Here is a 15,164-nt window from a genome sequence, read left to right on the forward strand (position 1 = left end):
TTACTGTGTTACCCCTGTGTTTCATGTCTTGTGTTCTTGTTTTCCTTGTGTGTTTATTTTGACTTGTACTTTTTAGTTCAGTCTCAGTGTTTCCTGTTTTATTTTGAATTAGCCTACTTGTTCCTTCTGTGTCTGGTTTAGTTTTACTTCCTGCCGTCGTGTTTCCCTCCACTCTGATTGCACTCATTAGTTGCACCTGTGTCTTGTGATCCACACCTGTGTTGATTACCCTGTGTATTTAGTTTCTCTGCTTCACCTGTCATGTCAGTTCATTGTGAGTCTTCTCCTGAGTCTTATTTTGGATTTTGATTGAGGTTTGTGGTTTATTAAATCGTGTTTTGGGTCCTCCTTCTTTTCTTTTCTTCATATCCTTACAGCGATAGAGGAAAAAGGTTACGCATGTTAGGAATAAGGAAGTAAACAAGCACATAAAGGCTATTGAGTTCATACTCAATTATTTGTATTTTGACCACCTGAAGAAGACATAAGTCCTTAAACCATCCAAACTGTTTTAGTTACTTCATATCCATCAGGCTCTATGTATATTCATGCTGGTAGGAGATGCTAGGAGCGGGAGAGACGGAAGAAAGAGAGAGAGAGAGAGAGAGAGAGAGAGAGAGAGAGAGGGGGGGGGGGGGGGGGGGCGAGAGAGGTAGTTGGTTACAGAATCAGAGAACAAACACTCTGACAGTCAGAGTCGACGCGGCAGCAGAGCTCTGCGCTCCAACTATGGATGTTTGAAAAGAAGGAAAAACTCAGACAAGGAGAGAGAGAGAGAGCGAGCAGAAAGACGAGAGAGAAAAAGACGATCGGTGGATGAGTGAGTCTGTGTCTGGGCTGCGGTGGATCTATTCCGGCCCCGGTGTGAATGGGATTACGCCGGTCGCTCCGTGTCTCCAGGAGGAAACATGCGGCTGCAGAGATTCCCCCTGCCCTCGGTCCTCGTACCACTGCCGCTGTTGCTGCTGCTCGGGCTCTGCAGCGGCACAAGTTTCCCAAGTAACATCAACATAGGTAAGTGCGCGCGGGCGCCGGGGTGCATGCACCCAGGGGCGCTCCAAGACCAGCGGGAAGACCCAGCTTGATCTTAATTTAAACAGAAAACCTCAAATATCTTGATTTTTATTGCATCAAAGATTATAAAACATAGTGTCTGTGGATCTATATGTTTCTTTATTTCAAATTGACCCGCTGTTCGTTTAAGTCAGGCTCATTAGCAAAGGATTGCATTCTTAAAATGACGCACCTATGATCTCAAGCCTTCTTATAACTTATTAATTCATTTCCTCTGTCACATAGCATTTCGAATAAAATAATCAATGGACGCCCAATAGTCCAACTCCAGCTCAAACAAAAGTCGTGACTGGTTCCTGTAATTATCCTCTGATACTGACAGAATGATTGTAACTTATAGGCTATTATGTTAAATGTGTAGCTCCGCTCAGCTCTCCTGTAACAGTGCCAGTGGCCGGGCTTCCCTCTGTGATTTACAGTATGTTATTATTCATATATTTATGTTGAGACTTACAGTATTTTGAGGGTCTTGCTCGTCGACATTTCTGCAACATACAGTTGAATACTCACACGATGATGGGCTTGTGTGGACGCTTTAAACTATGGCTGTTCCTTCATCCCTACAATGAGATTTACTTTAAAATAATTTGAAACATGAATGAAATGAGCAAGAGTTCAAGTGCACAAAATCAGCACGTCAGAGTATGCAACACTACTAAAAATCAGCACCATGGACAATTACGGAACAGTATCATGCAGTAAGCTTTATGGACTGTCACAAAAGTAGATCAGGAATCGTCACCATGGACAGAGTCACAAAACCTGATAAGAGTTTGCACCTTGTACTGTCAGGTATAATTATTACAGGAATCAAAACATGGTAAACATTTAGGAGTCAGCACTACAGACTCAGGTAAAGCATTGTATCAGAATTAGCGCATGGACAGAGTCCTATACAACAGAGCACCATGATCGGCAGCGTGTAGGTGTCAAACCAAAGATGAACCTACAGAGCAATCACTGGGAGAGTAATTCAATATTATGAGAATCAGCAACATAGGCAGACTCATATGGCAGTTTTATTTGTATCAGCACCATGGACATAGTCAAATAGCAACATTTATGGCAACAGAGTCACAACATAAAATGACCAGAATCAGCACACAAAGCTTCATTTAGCAACAATCAGGTAATTAGCAGCAGGGAAAGCATCATATGACAACATTCTTACAATGAAATCAGCACCATGGACAGCATCATATGACAACATTCTTACAAATCAGCACTATTGAGAGTCACATGCAATTCTAAGGAAATCAGCACCATGAACAGAGCTACATAGAAATATCATATTATTATGTAACGGGAGTCTTGGCTCTTCTCTGTGAGCCAGGTTAGTGGTCTTACTTTAGCAGCAGGTGCAGTGGGCTCTCTTTGAGATTGTTTGACCTATGATTGTTAATATTCATGTACACGACTATACTTAACCTTTTATGACTTAAAACATCACATTTTTAGATGATGTTTGATATGAAAACACAAAGAGGAAAATGTTAAATCCTTCATGCGTGCGAATAGATCCCCTTACCTTAACTTAACCTATTTTTACAGGTTGGCAATCGGTGCAGCATAATCATATCTCACCATGTGGTTCCCTAATGGATCACTTTAAACACCTACATGATAGGATCCCCTTTTAATCCTTAGATCACCAAAGTGGTCTTATATGTGTTAGATTGTATGATGAATAAGTGTTGGTTTAAAGATCTTGTTAATATAGGACATTGACTTCTTAGATATTTTACTTGAACCATCTTTGAAATTTCACAACACAAGAGCTCCATATTTTGGCCGCATGCTTTCTACAGAGTACATTATTGAATAATCCCAATAAACAACTTATTCAAGCGTTTTATGGCTTTCCCATTGTTGAGGTAAAACTTAGTTTTTTATGCACAACCTGAAAAAGGTAAGCCCCGTCTTTGAGAAAAGTATTGTCAATTAGACGTTTTCATTGTAGTAGTTCACTGGTTTGAACTTACCAAAACAGACATTTCTGTCTCCGTCACTCATTTTTCCAGATTTTGTATAAACTCGTGTCATAGTTTTGTATCTATATCTCTGGTTGGTTGTTAATTAACAAATTCAATTTTACATTGAACAATTTAAAAACTTAAATTTGTTGACCTGATGTTTATTATAATGTTATGGAAATGTTATTTTCATAGTTATCATAACTGTGGCTTTGGCTTTACATATCCTAATGTCGGAAACCCTTTTTTCCCCATAATTGTTGAATAATTGTTGTTGGGTTAGTTACTTCAATTGGAAGTTTGGAGGTTCAATCCCAGCTTGGGTACAAGTCCTTAACCATATACCAAAGTGTCTACGCTGTGAGAATGATCATCCTTACAGGTAAAGTGATATCCATCTAATATTAATTTAAGAATAAAGTTAAACAAAACAATTACTGAAAACTCTCTTAGACAAATGCTGGCTCTTCTTATTCACTGAAAAGAGATTTTATTACAAACAAATTATTAACCATTGTAATCCGATTACATGAAATTCAGCACCATGGAGAGCGTCATGAGGAAACATTACACACTACAGCAGTCAGCACCATTGGCAGAGACTGTGACTGCTATTTAAAAGTGCTGCTTGTGAAATCTTAATCTGTAAAGAACCTATATCGTGTCAGAGAAAAAATATCAAGTCCTACAAATTGGAGATGATTAAAGTACTAGTACCTTGAAAGGTGCTGAGTACAGATGTAGTATAACATTTTCACTCCTGGCTAGTTTTTTGTTGTTTTTAATAAGTTATTGTCTGTTTTAAGATAGTTTTTGTGAAACAAGTAGATGGTATATTAACTAACGTTGCTGAGCTGTAAAGGTGTATTATGATTGTATTTTACTTAAACTGAAGTCAGAGTGGTTTAAGTTTAATACTCTCCTGTAATTAAGGTGAGGTTCAGTAAGCTTTGCACATAAACATTCAGGAGAATAGACCTTCTGGGACAGGGACACATTTTTACGTGTGTTTAATATTTCAGAACCTTTACTTCAAACTTTTAATACAGTAAACATGTTAGTACTTCTACTCTTACAAGTCTTTAAACTTACCTATCTGTATTTCGTATTCAGTCAGGCACCTTCACAACCCTCTGTTGTTTTGCACTGCACAGGCTTTGCAACATGTACAACATGGGACCTATTCAAATGATCTTATCAGCTGTGTTCAGGATGAATAATCTCAAAGCTCCTCTCTCCATGATCTCAGTCACTGTATTCATCAAATAAATCCTCCCTCTGCTCTTTTCTTCCGACCCTGACTGGTTAGCTCACATTCAGTCTGGGTCAGGTATCTGGGAGCTGCAGAGCGTGTCACTCTGCAAAAAATGAAGTTATAATTTAATACATCAGAGCACTGGTCCAGTTTCCTCCCCCGGTTTGGAGCTGATGTGGCATCAAGTTGAACTAACCCGCATTAAAAAAAGAACCCTGCATTTTTCTGGAATAAAATCACTTCTGCAGTCTGACTCCAGTGAGTTTCAGCATAAAAATCAGTTACATTGGTTTTCTCTGCATGTGTTTATTGAGTCAGTGAACCCTTCTGTCAGAGCAGATGGACTGCTTCCAGCCTTTATAACTCCAATGAATAAATCATGCACCATTCCAATAGTTGTCCTGTAAAAATTCACATATTTGTGTGAGCAATTTTGATATTCAACTTAAAGACACAGCAAATAAACTGTGACCAACCTTTAAAATAACCACCACAGTGATACGGTTAATGACTATTTCTGAGATACTTCAACTCATATGGGTCACTTTAGCATCTGTGACATTCGCATTCACATTTAATATTCAATTTAAAGTTATTTCCCTTTCATGCTGCTATACAGGCCTGCACACTTTTTTTAAAGCGTACTCTCATTTACATTCATTTAACAGCTTCGGCTAGTGGTTAGTTCTCACGGATACAATCCACCCTACTGTCTAAAGGTTAAATAGTAGTTCAATTTCCTCTTAATGGCAATAATATGAAGATCACCACCATGGATAGCGTCCTAGAAGGACATAGGAGTCAGCACAGTGACTAAAGTATTAAGGGGATCAGACCACAAACAGAGTTACTCTGTATTATCTTAACATTAACACCATGCACCGCTGTAGGAATCAGCACCATGGACAGAGTCAAAAAGCATCATTCATAGCCAACACACAAATACACAGAGTCACATCCTTACAGCTGAATCAGATCTGAGAACTGCTACTTGATAGAAATCTATGAATCAGCACCACGGACAGCTACATATATCTAAATTCTTATTAATCTGCAACAATTAAAGCATAGTAATCAGAGTTGATATATTATAATGTGACGAGAGTCCAGCTTTTCTGTTGAGACTACTTCTACCTTTATTCTCGTGTTTTAACATATTATTAGTATGGTTGCAAATTTTTATGTTATAATACCTTATTTTATATAATTCAGATTCTAAACTTTATTAGTTATTAGTTGACATTAAAACCGTACAAAATCGCAAATCAATTATTAACTATTGCACGTACTTATTACATTTTATTTGTATTCCACAACAATATGGCTGATAGATAGTACTTTACATTTACAATTTACAACAATATCCTTCTTAGTGTCTTGAAAAAATATGTTGTAATTCAAATACATATTTCAGCTTGTGTTTTTATCCATTGAATGTAATATAATTTAATTTTTAAAAATGTTGGGGCTCCTATTTTGAAAGTGTATTATCGTTTATGGTGCAGCTTTAGCTCAGTCAAAGTGTCTCTTTCAAACAAATGCATGTCAATGCATGTGATGACACTTGTTTAAGATTGACTCTTTTGCCACTTTGTCATGGAAGTTAACCTGTTGGTCAATCGAAGACAGCACAATATCTTATAACCCACAAGGTTAAAGAAGCATCTTGGAGGAGCTGCCTTCAGTCTGTGATCATCTTATTGGCTAGGGGACTGGTACTGCTGCTCCTGAAGGTTCAGAGTAAAGGTTTGTGCAAAGTGAAGTTACATTATTTTAGTTCTTTGGCTGTTTTCTAAACCACACAAGACAAAACTGGGGACGGAATGATGTTACATTCAGTATTGGGAACAGATTGTCACCACAGCCTCTGTAAAGAAAGACAGTCAATTTAATTTCACATTTGAATGAAGCGGTTGTAAACAGCCAGGCGACTGGCTGTACAGTCAGTACACAAGTATAAAAAAAACTCTTCCTCAGACGTAAGAAGAGGGTTGATGGATCGGAGCTGAAGTGCTCAGATAATTTGACCCTGAGCCATAATGTGAATAGTGCGAGGGCCTGAACAATAAGCAGAACAAGAGCTGAGAAAAGAAGCTTTTAGCAGCAATTACTGAGAAGCAGACAGCCATTATTTTCAGTGACAATGGTAAACTCAGTCTGTGCTGCAATCAACCAGCTATTGTGCCTAAAGATGCAACTCAGAGCAAAAGTTTTATTCTAATGAAGATAACAACTTCAAGAATCAATCATGACAACAATGAAAGATTTAAATTATTAAAGCAGGAATCCAACGTAATTAAAATTGTGCTTATGTGTTCATGACATTAAGATTGTACATTGTAGAGTAAATATAATGCAATATGAACAGCTTCTGAGCTGAGCTCAGGATACAAGATTGAATAAGGGGAAAACAGTGAGCCTCTATATGTTCAAGTCAAGAAGTTGTGTCGCTTGTGATCTCTTCCTTAAAGGTGAGAGGTTAGCAAGCTTTCCCCATGTTTACTGTCTCATAGGGAGCCAGTGTTTCCCACAGAATGATGCTTACCTTCATTATTTTTTAATCGCGATAATCACATGATGGTTTATACTTAACTCATAATTAATCACGATTATTTAACTTGTGTTTAATCCCATTATTGTTTATAGCTAATTTACGATTAATTGCAAATGCATCACACATTTTATCTCTTCTAAATTAACCTTAAAGGGATATTTTTCAAGTTTTTATACTTTTATCAACATGGGAGTGGACCAAGCGAGCTGGATGCTCCCCTGGTGGTGAAGCTTTCAGCAGTGTGTCTGCCCCCTGGTGGCTGGCTGCAGTATAGGTCAAAAAATCTGTCTCCCCCATTCATTTGAATGGGGGAGCAGTCAAACTTTAAAAAATAAATACACGTCGTACGAATGTTTCTCAGGCTTCACAGGCTCTGGCTGCACAATGGCGGCGCCCGGGAGCGGGATTTTTTGGCTTCAGAACTGTACAACGGGAAGAGGTGGAGCAACGGTGTCCAATTTTATTTACAGTCTATGGAGTGGACACATAAGCATGTATCATGCAAATGGGTGTTAATTATTGCAACAGACCAAAACAATGACAAACACTGGATAAACATTTTTTGCTCCAAAAAATATGCTGAAAGCTTAACATGGCAAACTCAAAAAGTAACAACATATGGGATTTTGGCCTGAATGTAGTAATACTTAGAATACGAACAGTGGTTCTTACTTTAAACCTGTACAGTTTAACTAAACATTAAAGATCACTCCCTGGATCCTCCACACTTAAAGCAAATCATCTCTCACAGTGTAAACTAACCTCACATGGGGGAAAACAAGGCCACCCTGGATAGTTTGATGCCTGGAGGATGAGGGTCTCTGCATCAGCTGTGAGCTGGTCTGCAAGTGTTTTCTGAGATTCCATGTTCTCTGGTGGTATCTCTCTCATATTGAACAAATGGTCGCTCACACTGCTGAATCAAACCATTATGTTTTCATCAAACTTAAGTTTATCAACTCAGTGATACAGTAACAATGTGGTCTCAAAAGTGATGGATGTTATGTCTGCACATTTCCATCACAGCAAGATTTAAAATCCTTGCAGAAAACCATCCACCATGTAATTCTGAAACAGTTGACATTGAATTATGGTGTTTGTTTCACTAGCAGGGCTGATTTACTCCATTTTTAAAGCAGACATGATCTCATGACCGATCTGAATAGTAATGTCTCTTCTCTCTTCCTCTGAGCTTTGGGACAGTTAACGATATTCACTGTCTCTTTGGCAAACAGGAGGCCTTTTCCCCACCGCCTCCCATGAGTACGAGGTGTTTCGCTTTGCTCTGGCTCAACACCAGGACATCCCCAAGCTGGTGCCGCAGGTGGACATGGTGGACACGGGGAGCAGCTTTGCCATGACCTACGCCTGTAAGTACAGATTTATTTATTTTTCATGTAGAGGGCATGATGATGGATTTTTATCATGGATCCCCAGACCACCTTGTTCGAAGGTTGAATACCAAGCACCATCTCAGGGATGTCTCTGTTTGCTTTGTGCAGGAGCTGAAGGAATAATTCAGCCAAATATTTCCTCTGTTGCATTCAGATTAAGTGACCTTTCAGGATTCACCTCCATGAAGGGAGGGTTTGGATATCAATTCTGACTTGAATGTCTTTCTGAGAAAGTGTTGCTCATAGTTCTGACCTCCAATTGAAATAAACACCAGTCTGCAGCTCTGCTGGGGTCCTCGATTTGACAAATACATAACGAGTATTTGGGTTTTTGAGGCAAATTTCCTCTCTGTTTGATCTCTGTGTTTCCAGCAGCAGCAGTTTTGAAAAAAGCCATAGTACATAATCAGACAGACTCAGTTAGAAACTGAATAAAGGGGAGAATTTAGCAGTTAAAGAGACAGATATCTCTCTCAGGAGACAAAGACAGACAGAAAAGAGAAAGAATGTAGCGCTCCAGTTCATCAGGTGCTCACAAACATGACAACTCACTAAGTACTTTGACTACCAGAGGTAGATATTGGCAAGTTTACAAAATCCATCAGCTTTCGTTTGTCTGGGACATAGTCTCTGGGAGTGAGGGTGAAATTTGCAGAAGCCAGCTATCATCTGTTTCTATTAGGTCTCAGTTTCACTGTGTAGCCAGCAGTTAGCTATAAACATCTTCCTTTCTCTGCGCTTCATTGTTTACAGTCCAATTAGTAACTGCAGAAGCGATTGCGCTTTTAGATAAAACTAAAGTAAAAGCTGTAATTTCTTTCTTCATTATATCCCCAGAGGAGCATTTATGGTGAGTCTCAGTTTCACTGTAAACAGTAAGTTCTACAGAGGCTTCACTCTGGCTTCCTTCAGTGGTATGAACCAGAAAAATTGATGTTCTTGTGAACATCAGTTCACAAGGTCTGTCTTCAAGAGGAGAAGAAAACTACTTTTACAATGTTTGTTTGTTGAATGGAGGTGGGATCTATCATTTCTGATGCATTTCAGGAAGTCAGGACATCTAAACACTGCTTGTCTGATTGCATGTTTTCTGTACTACATGACATAACATACATAAACCATTAAATAACGTGTAATTTTCCCTCAGTGGGTAGTGCATGTTTTATTCATATCAGCTGTGATGTTTGTGCAATATTAGGCCGAGTGCTGTCAGTCTGACGGTCCTGCAGGTTTTTGGTCACCATCATGGGTCAGTGCTTCATTCCTCCATCATCTAGACTTCATTCAGCGGAGCAGGGATTTAGGGAAAACACAACTAAGTGTAGGCTGCTTTAAAAGAGCAGACAGCAGCAGTAAATGCACGTAGAGCGGGGGGAGTTCAGCACTAAATGGACTGTGGCTCCGGGGAACGTTCAGCTCAGTGCAGTAGGTTTGGAGAACAATGTGCTGACCTTGTTTTGTTCCGCCCTAAATACTGATTTCACCAGCCCGCTTTGTGCACCTGAATTTAAAAATCTGCAGAAATACATCACCCCCAGTTCTTTATAGAAATGAAGAGCTTTTTTATTATGATGCTAGCCTTTAAAGGTGCTACTCAAGGTATATTGTTTTGAGCAGCTTACACATAAAACACAGTTGCATGCAGGGAACCAATGAAGCATATTCAGCAGTAATACTAACATACATAAATCAAGCTCGAGAATCTTTGCAGGGTTGAAATAAAGAATACTTCAACCCATGAATTTTTCTAGGAAAATTAAGAAACTGCAAAATAAATCTTTAATTTTACGAAAAGCATTTACAGTTTTTTTTCAAAGCCCTCTTCAAAATGTCAGGACTTCATATCATTTGGTTTAATACTTAATCCTCCCACTGAAGAGTTGAGAAATGTAAGACAAACTGAGTCTCAGTCAGCACAGAAAGGACCTCACCTCACAGACTACATATGTAACGGTGCAATGTATCACTACATTTTTACTGCATATTAAAAGACTTCAGTGTCATTTTAAGCTCTTTTTAGCTCTCCTTCAGATTTAGTTTCCTGCCTTTAGTTTTGCCGCCAGCCACCAGCTCTTAGTTTTTGATTTGGAGCTCGAGAAAATTTCCGGTTCATTTCTATTCATAAAGTGCGGTAACAAGTGTTCATGTTTCTGCTGAGTCATGCTTTATACATGTGCAGAGTTCCATAGAGCAGCTTCATCTGATAGAATCTCAGCCTTTGATTGTTTAGAGCAGAGTCTTCATCCTGCAGGGAGTCAAAGAGAGCAAGGTGGAACATCCTAATCAGACCGGACATCAAAGTTTGATTCTCACAGTCATTTAGAACTCATTTAACCCCAAATTACCTCTCTATTAAAGGGATTAACAGGGTAATGAAGTCCTGAAGTGGTTTGTGGAGGTTTTTACTCTTAAAGAAGAAAACAAAACTGTGCTTGCTGGTGAACAAATCTTTTTAAATGTTTACATTTGTAATGATATACAACTGATTAAACAAGCCATTGTATTAAATTGTAATCGCATAATTGTGCATCCTTCCCCCTGCTGACTGCTCAAGGTTAAATTCACAAGGCATGTTGTACCGATCATATTTGATGCAAACCCGCTCATAAAGCTCTGCAGCTCTGTGTAGCTTACTCTTGTTTTGCAGCTGATGAGCTGTCGGCATCTCTTCTCTCGGCTGTGCAGAGCTGTGCGCTCTCATCCTGGCAGCTCAAATCTGTCCACCTAGATGTGATGTGTTGGGAGGGGAGGGAACCTTGTAGTGTATTGTGACGTTGAATCTTGGCAGGTGTGTTAATGATGTCTCTGATTTTAACAGCTCTTCTGAGCAAGCAAGAAGAGCTGCTCATTCATTTTTTACACACGGAGAAAAACATACTAAATATTATCAGAGCTTCAGAGAGCCTCAACTGACAGATTTAACTACTGACCTAAACAATAATAGTATGTCAATGAGTAATATTTACTGACTTAAAGTACTTTTAGGTTGTCCTGAGGTTAACTGTTCCTTCATTAATATTGTTGACTGAGTTGCCACCAACTCTTAGAAGACGGTTTCTTAATTATATTTATTGCAAATAAGGTTCATTTACATAGAAAGTGGGACAATTTTTCCACAAATAAATGCATGCAAGATTTGTCAAACACCCCCATCAACACCAGAGTACAGGGATGCTTTGTTGTCATTTCAGAAGCACAGTTTCAAATACACGAACCTTTTGTGTGCACTTTGTGGATTTGATGTTTGTTGTTTTATAGGATGGTGATTTTCTCAGATTTGTTTTATTATGCCACCATGATAACAAAGTAAAGGGCAAGTACCTTGAGTTTGAACTGAAGCCACACAGCTTGAATGAATGTACTGATCGGAGGTAAAATCACCGAAATAAAAGCCAGCTGAAGTGAAGCAGAATGATCCTTTAAACAGTCCAGACTCAGCTCTGTGCTTCAGGTTATTTTTCTAAAGCAGCGTGAACTGGGTCTGAATGTTCTGCTGCACCTGAGCTGATCCCACCTGCCCTCTGGATACTACCCACAAACCATCTCTCTCTCTCTCTCTTCTCTGTTTGTGTTTTCCGTCTGTGTGCCTCTTCTTTGCCCTTTTCATTCTGTCTGTGTCTGAGAAGAAAAACCTGTCTTCATTCTCTCTCTCTTTCTCACTTCCTGTTTCTCCTCCTTTCCATCTTATTCAGCCTTTCTCTTTCTTTGCTGTTGCCGTTCTTCCACACATACAGTACCTGAACACTTTAAGGGATTACGTACCTGGTGCCTGGCTGATGTTCTGTCAGCACGATTTTGACGAAGCTGGCCTTTCACACATACATCGGTATCTGTATTTATGTGTCAAAGGTTCTCCATATCAACACTTTTCAAAGAACATATAAAGCTGTCTCACAATAAAGGAAAACCTGTCGGCAGCAGATGTAGCAGAGCATCCTAGCTGAGTCTGAATCTTCTGAGTACGTTGCAGAGACTATTGTTGCACAATGATGAATAGGTGCGTGTCTATATAAGCTAATAATAATAATAATAATAATGCCTGCCTTATAAATACTGAAAGGTTCCCTCCTTAAACGTGTACTGGTCATAAAAATCAATATTAGTCAGCCTTTATCGATACATATACAGTAATGCATCTTGCTGCTGTTTCTGATGTAACTACAATTCTGAAGTTGATCTCTCTAAGCGGCTTCTGTTAATGGTTTATTAGGTTAAGGTTCTTTATCATGCTTTTATTTTGAAGGGGACTTGTTTGTGCCTGTATTGAGGGAATATAACAGTGCATAGACTCAGAAACAGAGAAGAGAGAGAGGGGAATGACGTGTAGAAGTTGAAGCAAGGGCCGCACCATCCACGACTGTAGCCTCTGTACGTGCAATTTAACATCTGAGCTCACCTGGCGCCCCTTTCTGGGATACTTTTGTTACTTCACATTGCCTCCTTCATGATCCAGCTCGTCAAGAATTCAACTGGAAGCATATCTACAACAACTGTGCACAGTCATTAAACGTCTTTCTCTCATGTAATCAAATCAAATTACCGAATAATCTGCGATAGCTAGTAGTGACTATGAGTAGTGATTTTGCTTGAAATTCCCATCCCCAGTAGACTCAGGAGCTTTGTTGTAAGGAACTAGAATCTCAAGTCAGGGGTTTCAGGATCAAGACGTGACTAGTTTGGGCTCATTGTGAGTCCCTTTCGGGCTGTAGCATCAGAAACATGGTGTCCTCCTGACTTAACAGCTGTCATTGGAGTGTGGTCATATTTGTCTAATTCTTGCTGCACTGTGCTTTCAAAGAAACAGAGCTTTAATCGCTGCTGGTTTGTTCATTTGTACGCTGTAAGCAGACTTGTTTTTCATCTTTTTCTGTTGCTGTATGTTTGCAAAGATGGCATATTGCCTCATTCAGGCGCTCCGGCTCGCTTTGTGTTTTTGGTTTGGAAGGCAACATAATCAACAAGTAGGAGACTCGAATTTCTCTTTGCAACCATTTCTCCCATGATTACATTTTCTGAAATGTAAACGCTTCATTTATTAAAGCTGAAGACAGTTTTTTTCTCATGCACCGAGCGTTCACTGGGGAGATTGACTCACTGTCCTCTCCTTGCTGTCTGCAGTGTGTACCAATTTCTCACTCCTTCTTCCTCTCTTTTTTATCTTTACTACGACTCTCCTCCTCTCTCTCCTCCCTCTATCTCTCTCTTTGGTCTGTTGTTGTGTGAAATGTAAAACAGACTGAGCTCTGCCTCCTGTGAGACAGACTCTACAGTCAGAGCAGAGCTGCATGGCTGCATCTTAGGTGGAAAAACAAATATTTCACTGCGAGCAGAGACTCAGCACTCAGAGCTGCTGCGTCTGACACTTGACAGTTTTCATCGCAGCAGCTCAGACTTAGCTCACAGACACTTTTATCAGGAATTAGTGATGCCTAGGTGCAGGACTGACAGCTAGTCCAACGTTACAACACAGCTGCAGTGAACCTCAGTATCACGACACAGAGAGCATCAAATCTGTGACTGTGTGGAAGCTGAGAAGGTGTTCACATTAAAGGAATAATTCAACACTTCTTGAACACTTTTACATTCTGGCAGATAATAATGGGAAAAAACAGGAGGCCGAAACCACGCCGATTAGCTGGTTAAATGAGCTGAAATGGTTAGATGCAGATTTATTTCTACACCTCTGCAATGAATGACTCTGTCACCAGTGTCTTCACTGGAAATGAGTAATAAACTCACACCTCAAGACAGGATAAGATCCCTTCCCATCTTACAGACAGGACTCAGTCTGATCACAATGTTAGACACACATCTGCTGAGACCGTGTTGGAGAGAGGGATAGAAGAAGATGAAGAGAGAGATAGATGGTAGCAGGGAGACGGATAGTAGTAGTTGTAGCAGCTGGAGTGGAGATTGCGAAGAACCTACGAGACAAGGGAGCTTAGGGACTCCAGAAAGGTCTATGTTTACTAACTTTAATGGGACAGGGAGAATTAAAGTAAGAGATAGACAGAGGAGAGAAGGACAGACAGGATCCCAGTGTGTCAGTTCCCCAGGCAGTCTAAGCCTATAGCTGTCTAAGCCTATAGCAGCATAACTAAGAGCTGGTCCAAGCCTGAGCCAGCTCTAACATTAAGCTTTATCAAATAGGAAAGTTTGAAGCCTACTCTTAAGTAGAGAGGGTGTCTGCCTCCCGGTGCCTGATAGCTGAAGGCTCTACCTCCCATACTACTTTTAGAGACCTTGTCATAACATCTGTTATGTGTGTTTTCATTCCTTGCATCACATTCCTGTAGGTACTGAATATGTACTGAAGCTTTAAAATCTGAAACTTAAGTTTCTCTGTTTCTTATAAGGACTGAAGTCTCAACCAAGACTACAAGGAGTACTACGTACTATCAGCACAGCTCAGACATGTTCTTCTTAGCCAACTCTCAAGAGTGGAACAAACAACATAATCCCAAATATTTCACCCCTGCCCTCAAGCCTTTGTGCTGGGGTCTTTGTTTTAATATCTGGATGTAAGTCAGATTCTCTTCAAGCTTGAACATCAGCAGTCAGAGTGGTGACGGTTCAGTGTGTCACAGAAATCATCTCAGACTTTTTGTAGCCAGAGGAAACACTCCTTTTCTCTGAATTGTCTTTTCTTAATCTCTCTTGAAACAAATAGTATTCTTACTCTGAGATGACTCAATCCTCTGTCTCTCCTAAAACCCCCCTCAGGAGAAATGAGGAGCATCAGTAAGGATCAGCAGCAGACAAATGATCCAAAGGTAAAAATAGAAAGAGAAATTCGGTTTTGTCAGCGTCTAGGAGGTTCAGGATTTTTTTTTAAGCGCTCAACCTGGGCTGATGAAGACTGTCAGTCAATGATAGAGAGTGGTTCTTCTTCATCTCTAAATTGAACTATTTGC

General features: G+C 39.7%; 1 protein-coding gene across 2 annotated transcripts in view; it reads left to right on the forward strand.

The window, feature by feature from the left end:
- The first annotated feature begins 618 nt into the window (after positions 1–618).
- LOC117813357 (glutamate receptor 1-like) overlaps positions 619–15,164 on the forward strand; it is a 100,796-nt gene continuing 86,250 nt past the window's right edge. For both annotated transcript variants that reach the window (XM_034684525.1, XM_034684524.1), the window contains exons 1-2: positions 619–1,014; positions 8,092–8,226. In XM_034684525.1, the coding sequence (XP_034540416.1) occupies positions 909–1,014; positions 8,092–8,226 (241 nt within the window). In that variant the 5' untranslated portion in view covers positions 619–908. The remainder of the gene's footprint in view (positions 1,015–8,091; positions 8,227–15,164) is intronic.

The sequence above is a fragment of the Notolabrus celidotus genome, chromosome 5 (genome assembly GCF_009762535.1).
Source record: "Notolabrus celidotus isolate fNotCel1 chromosome 5, fNotCel1.pri, whole genome shotgun sequence".
In the NCBI taxonomy this organism is placed as follows: domain Eukaryota; kingdom Metazoa; phylum Chordata; class Actinopteri; order Labriformes; family Labridae; genus Notolabrus; species Notolabrus celidotus.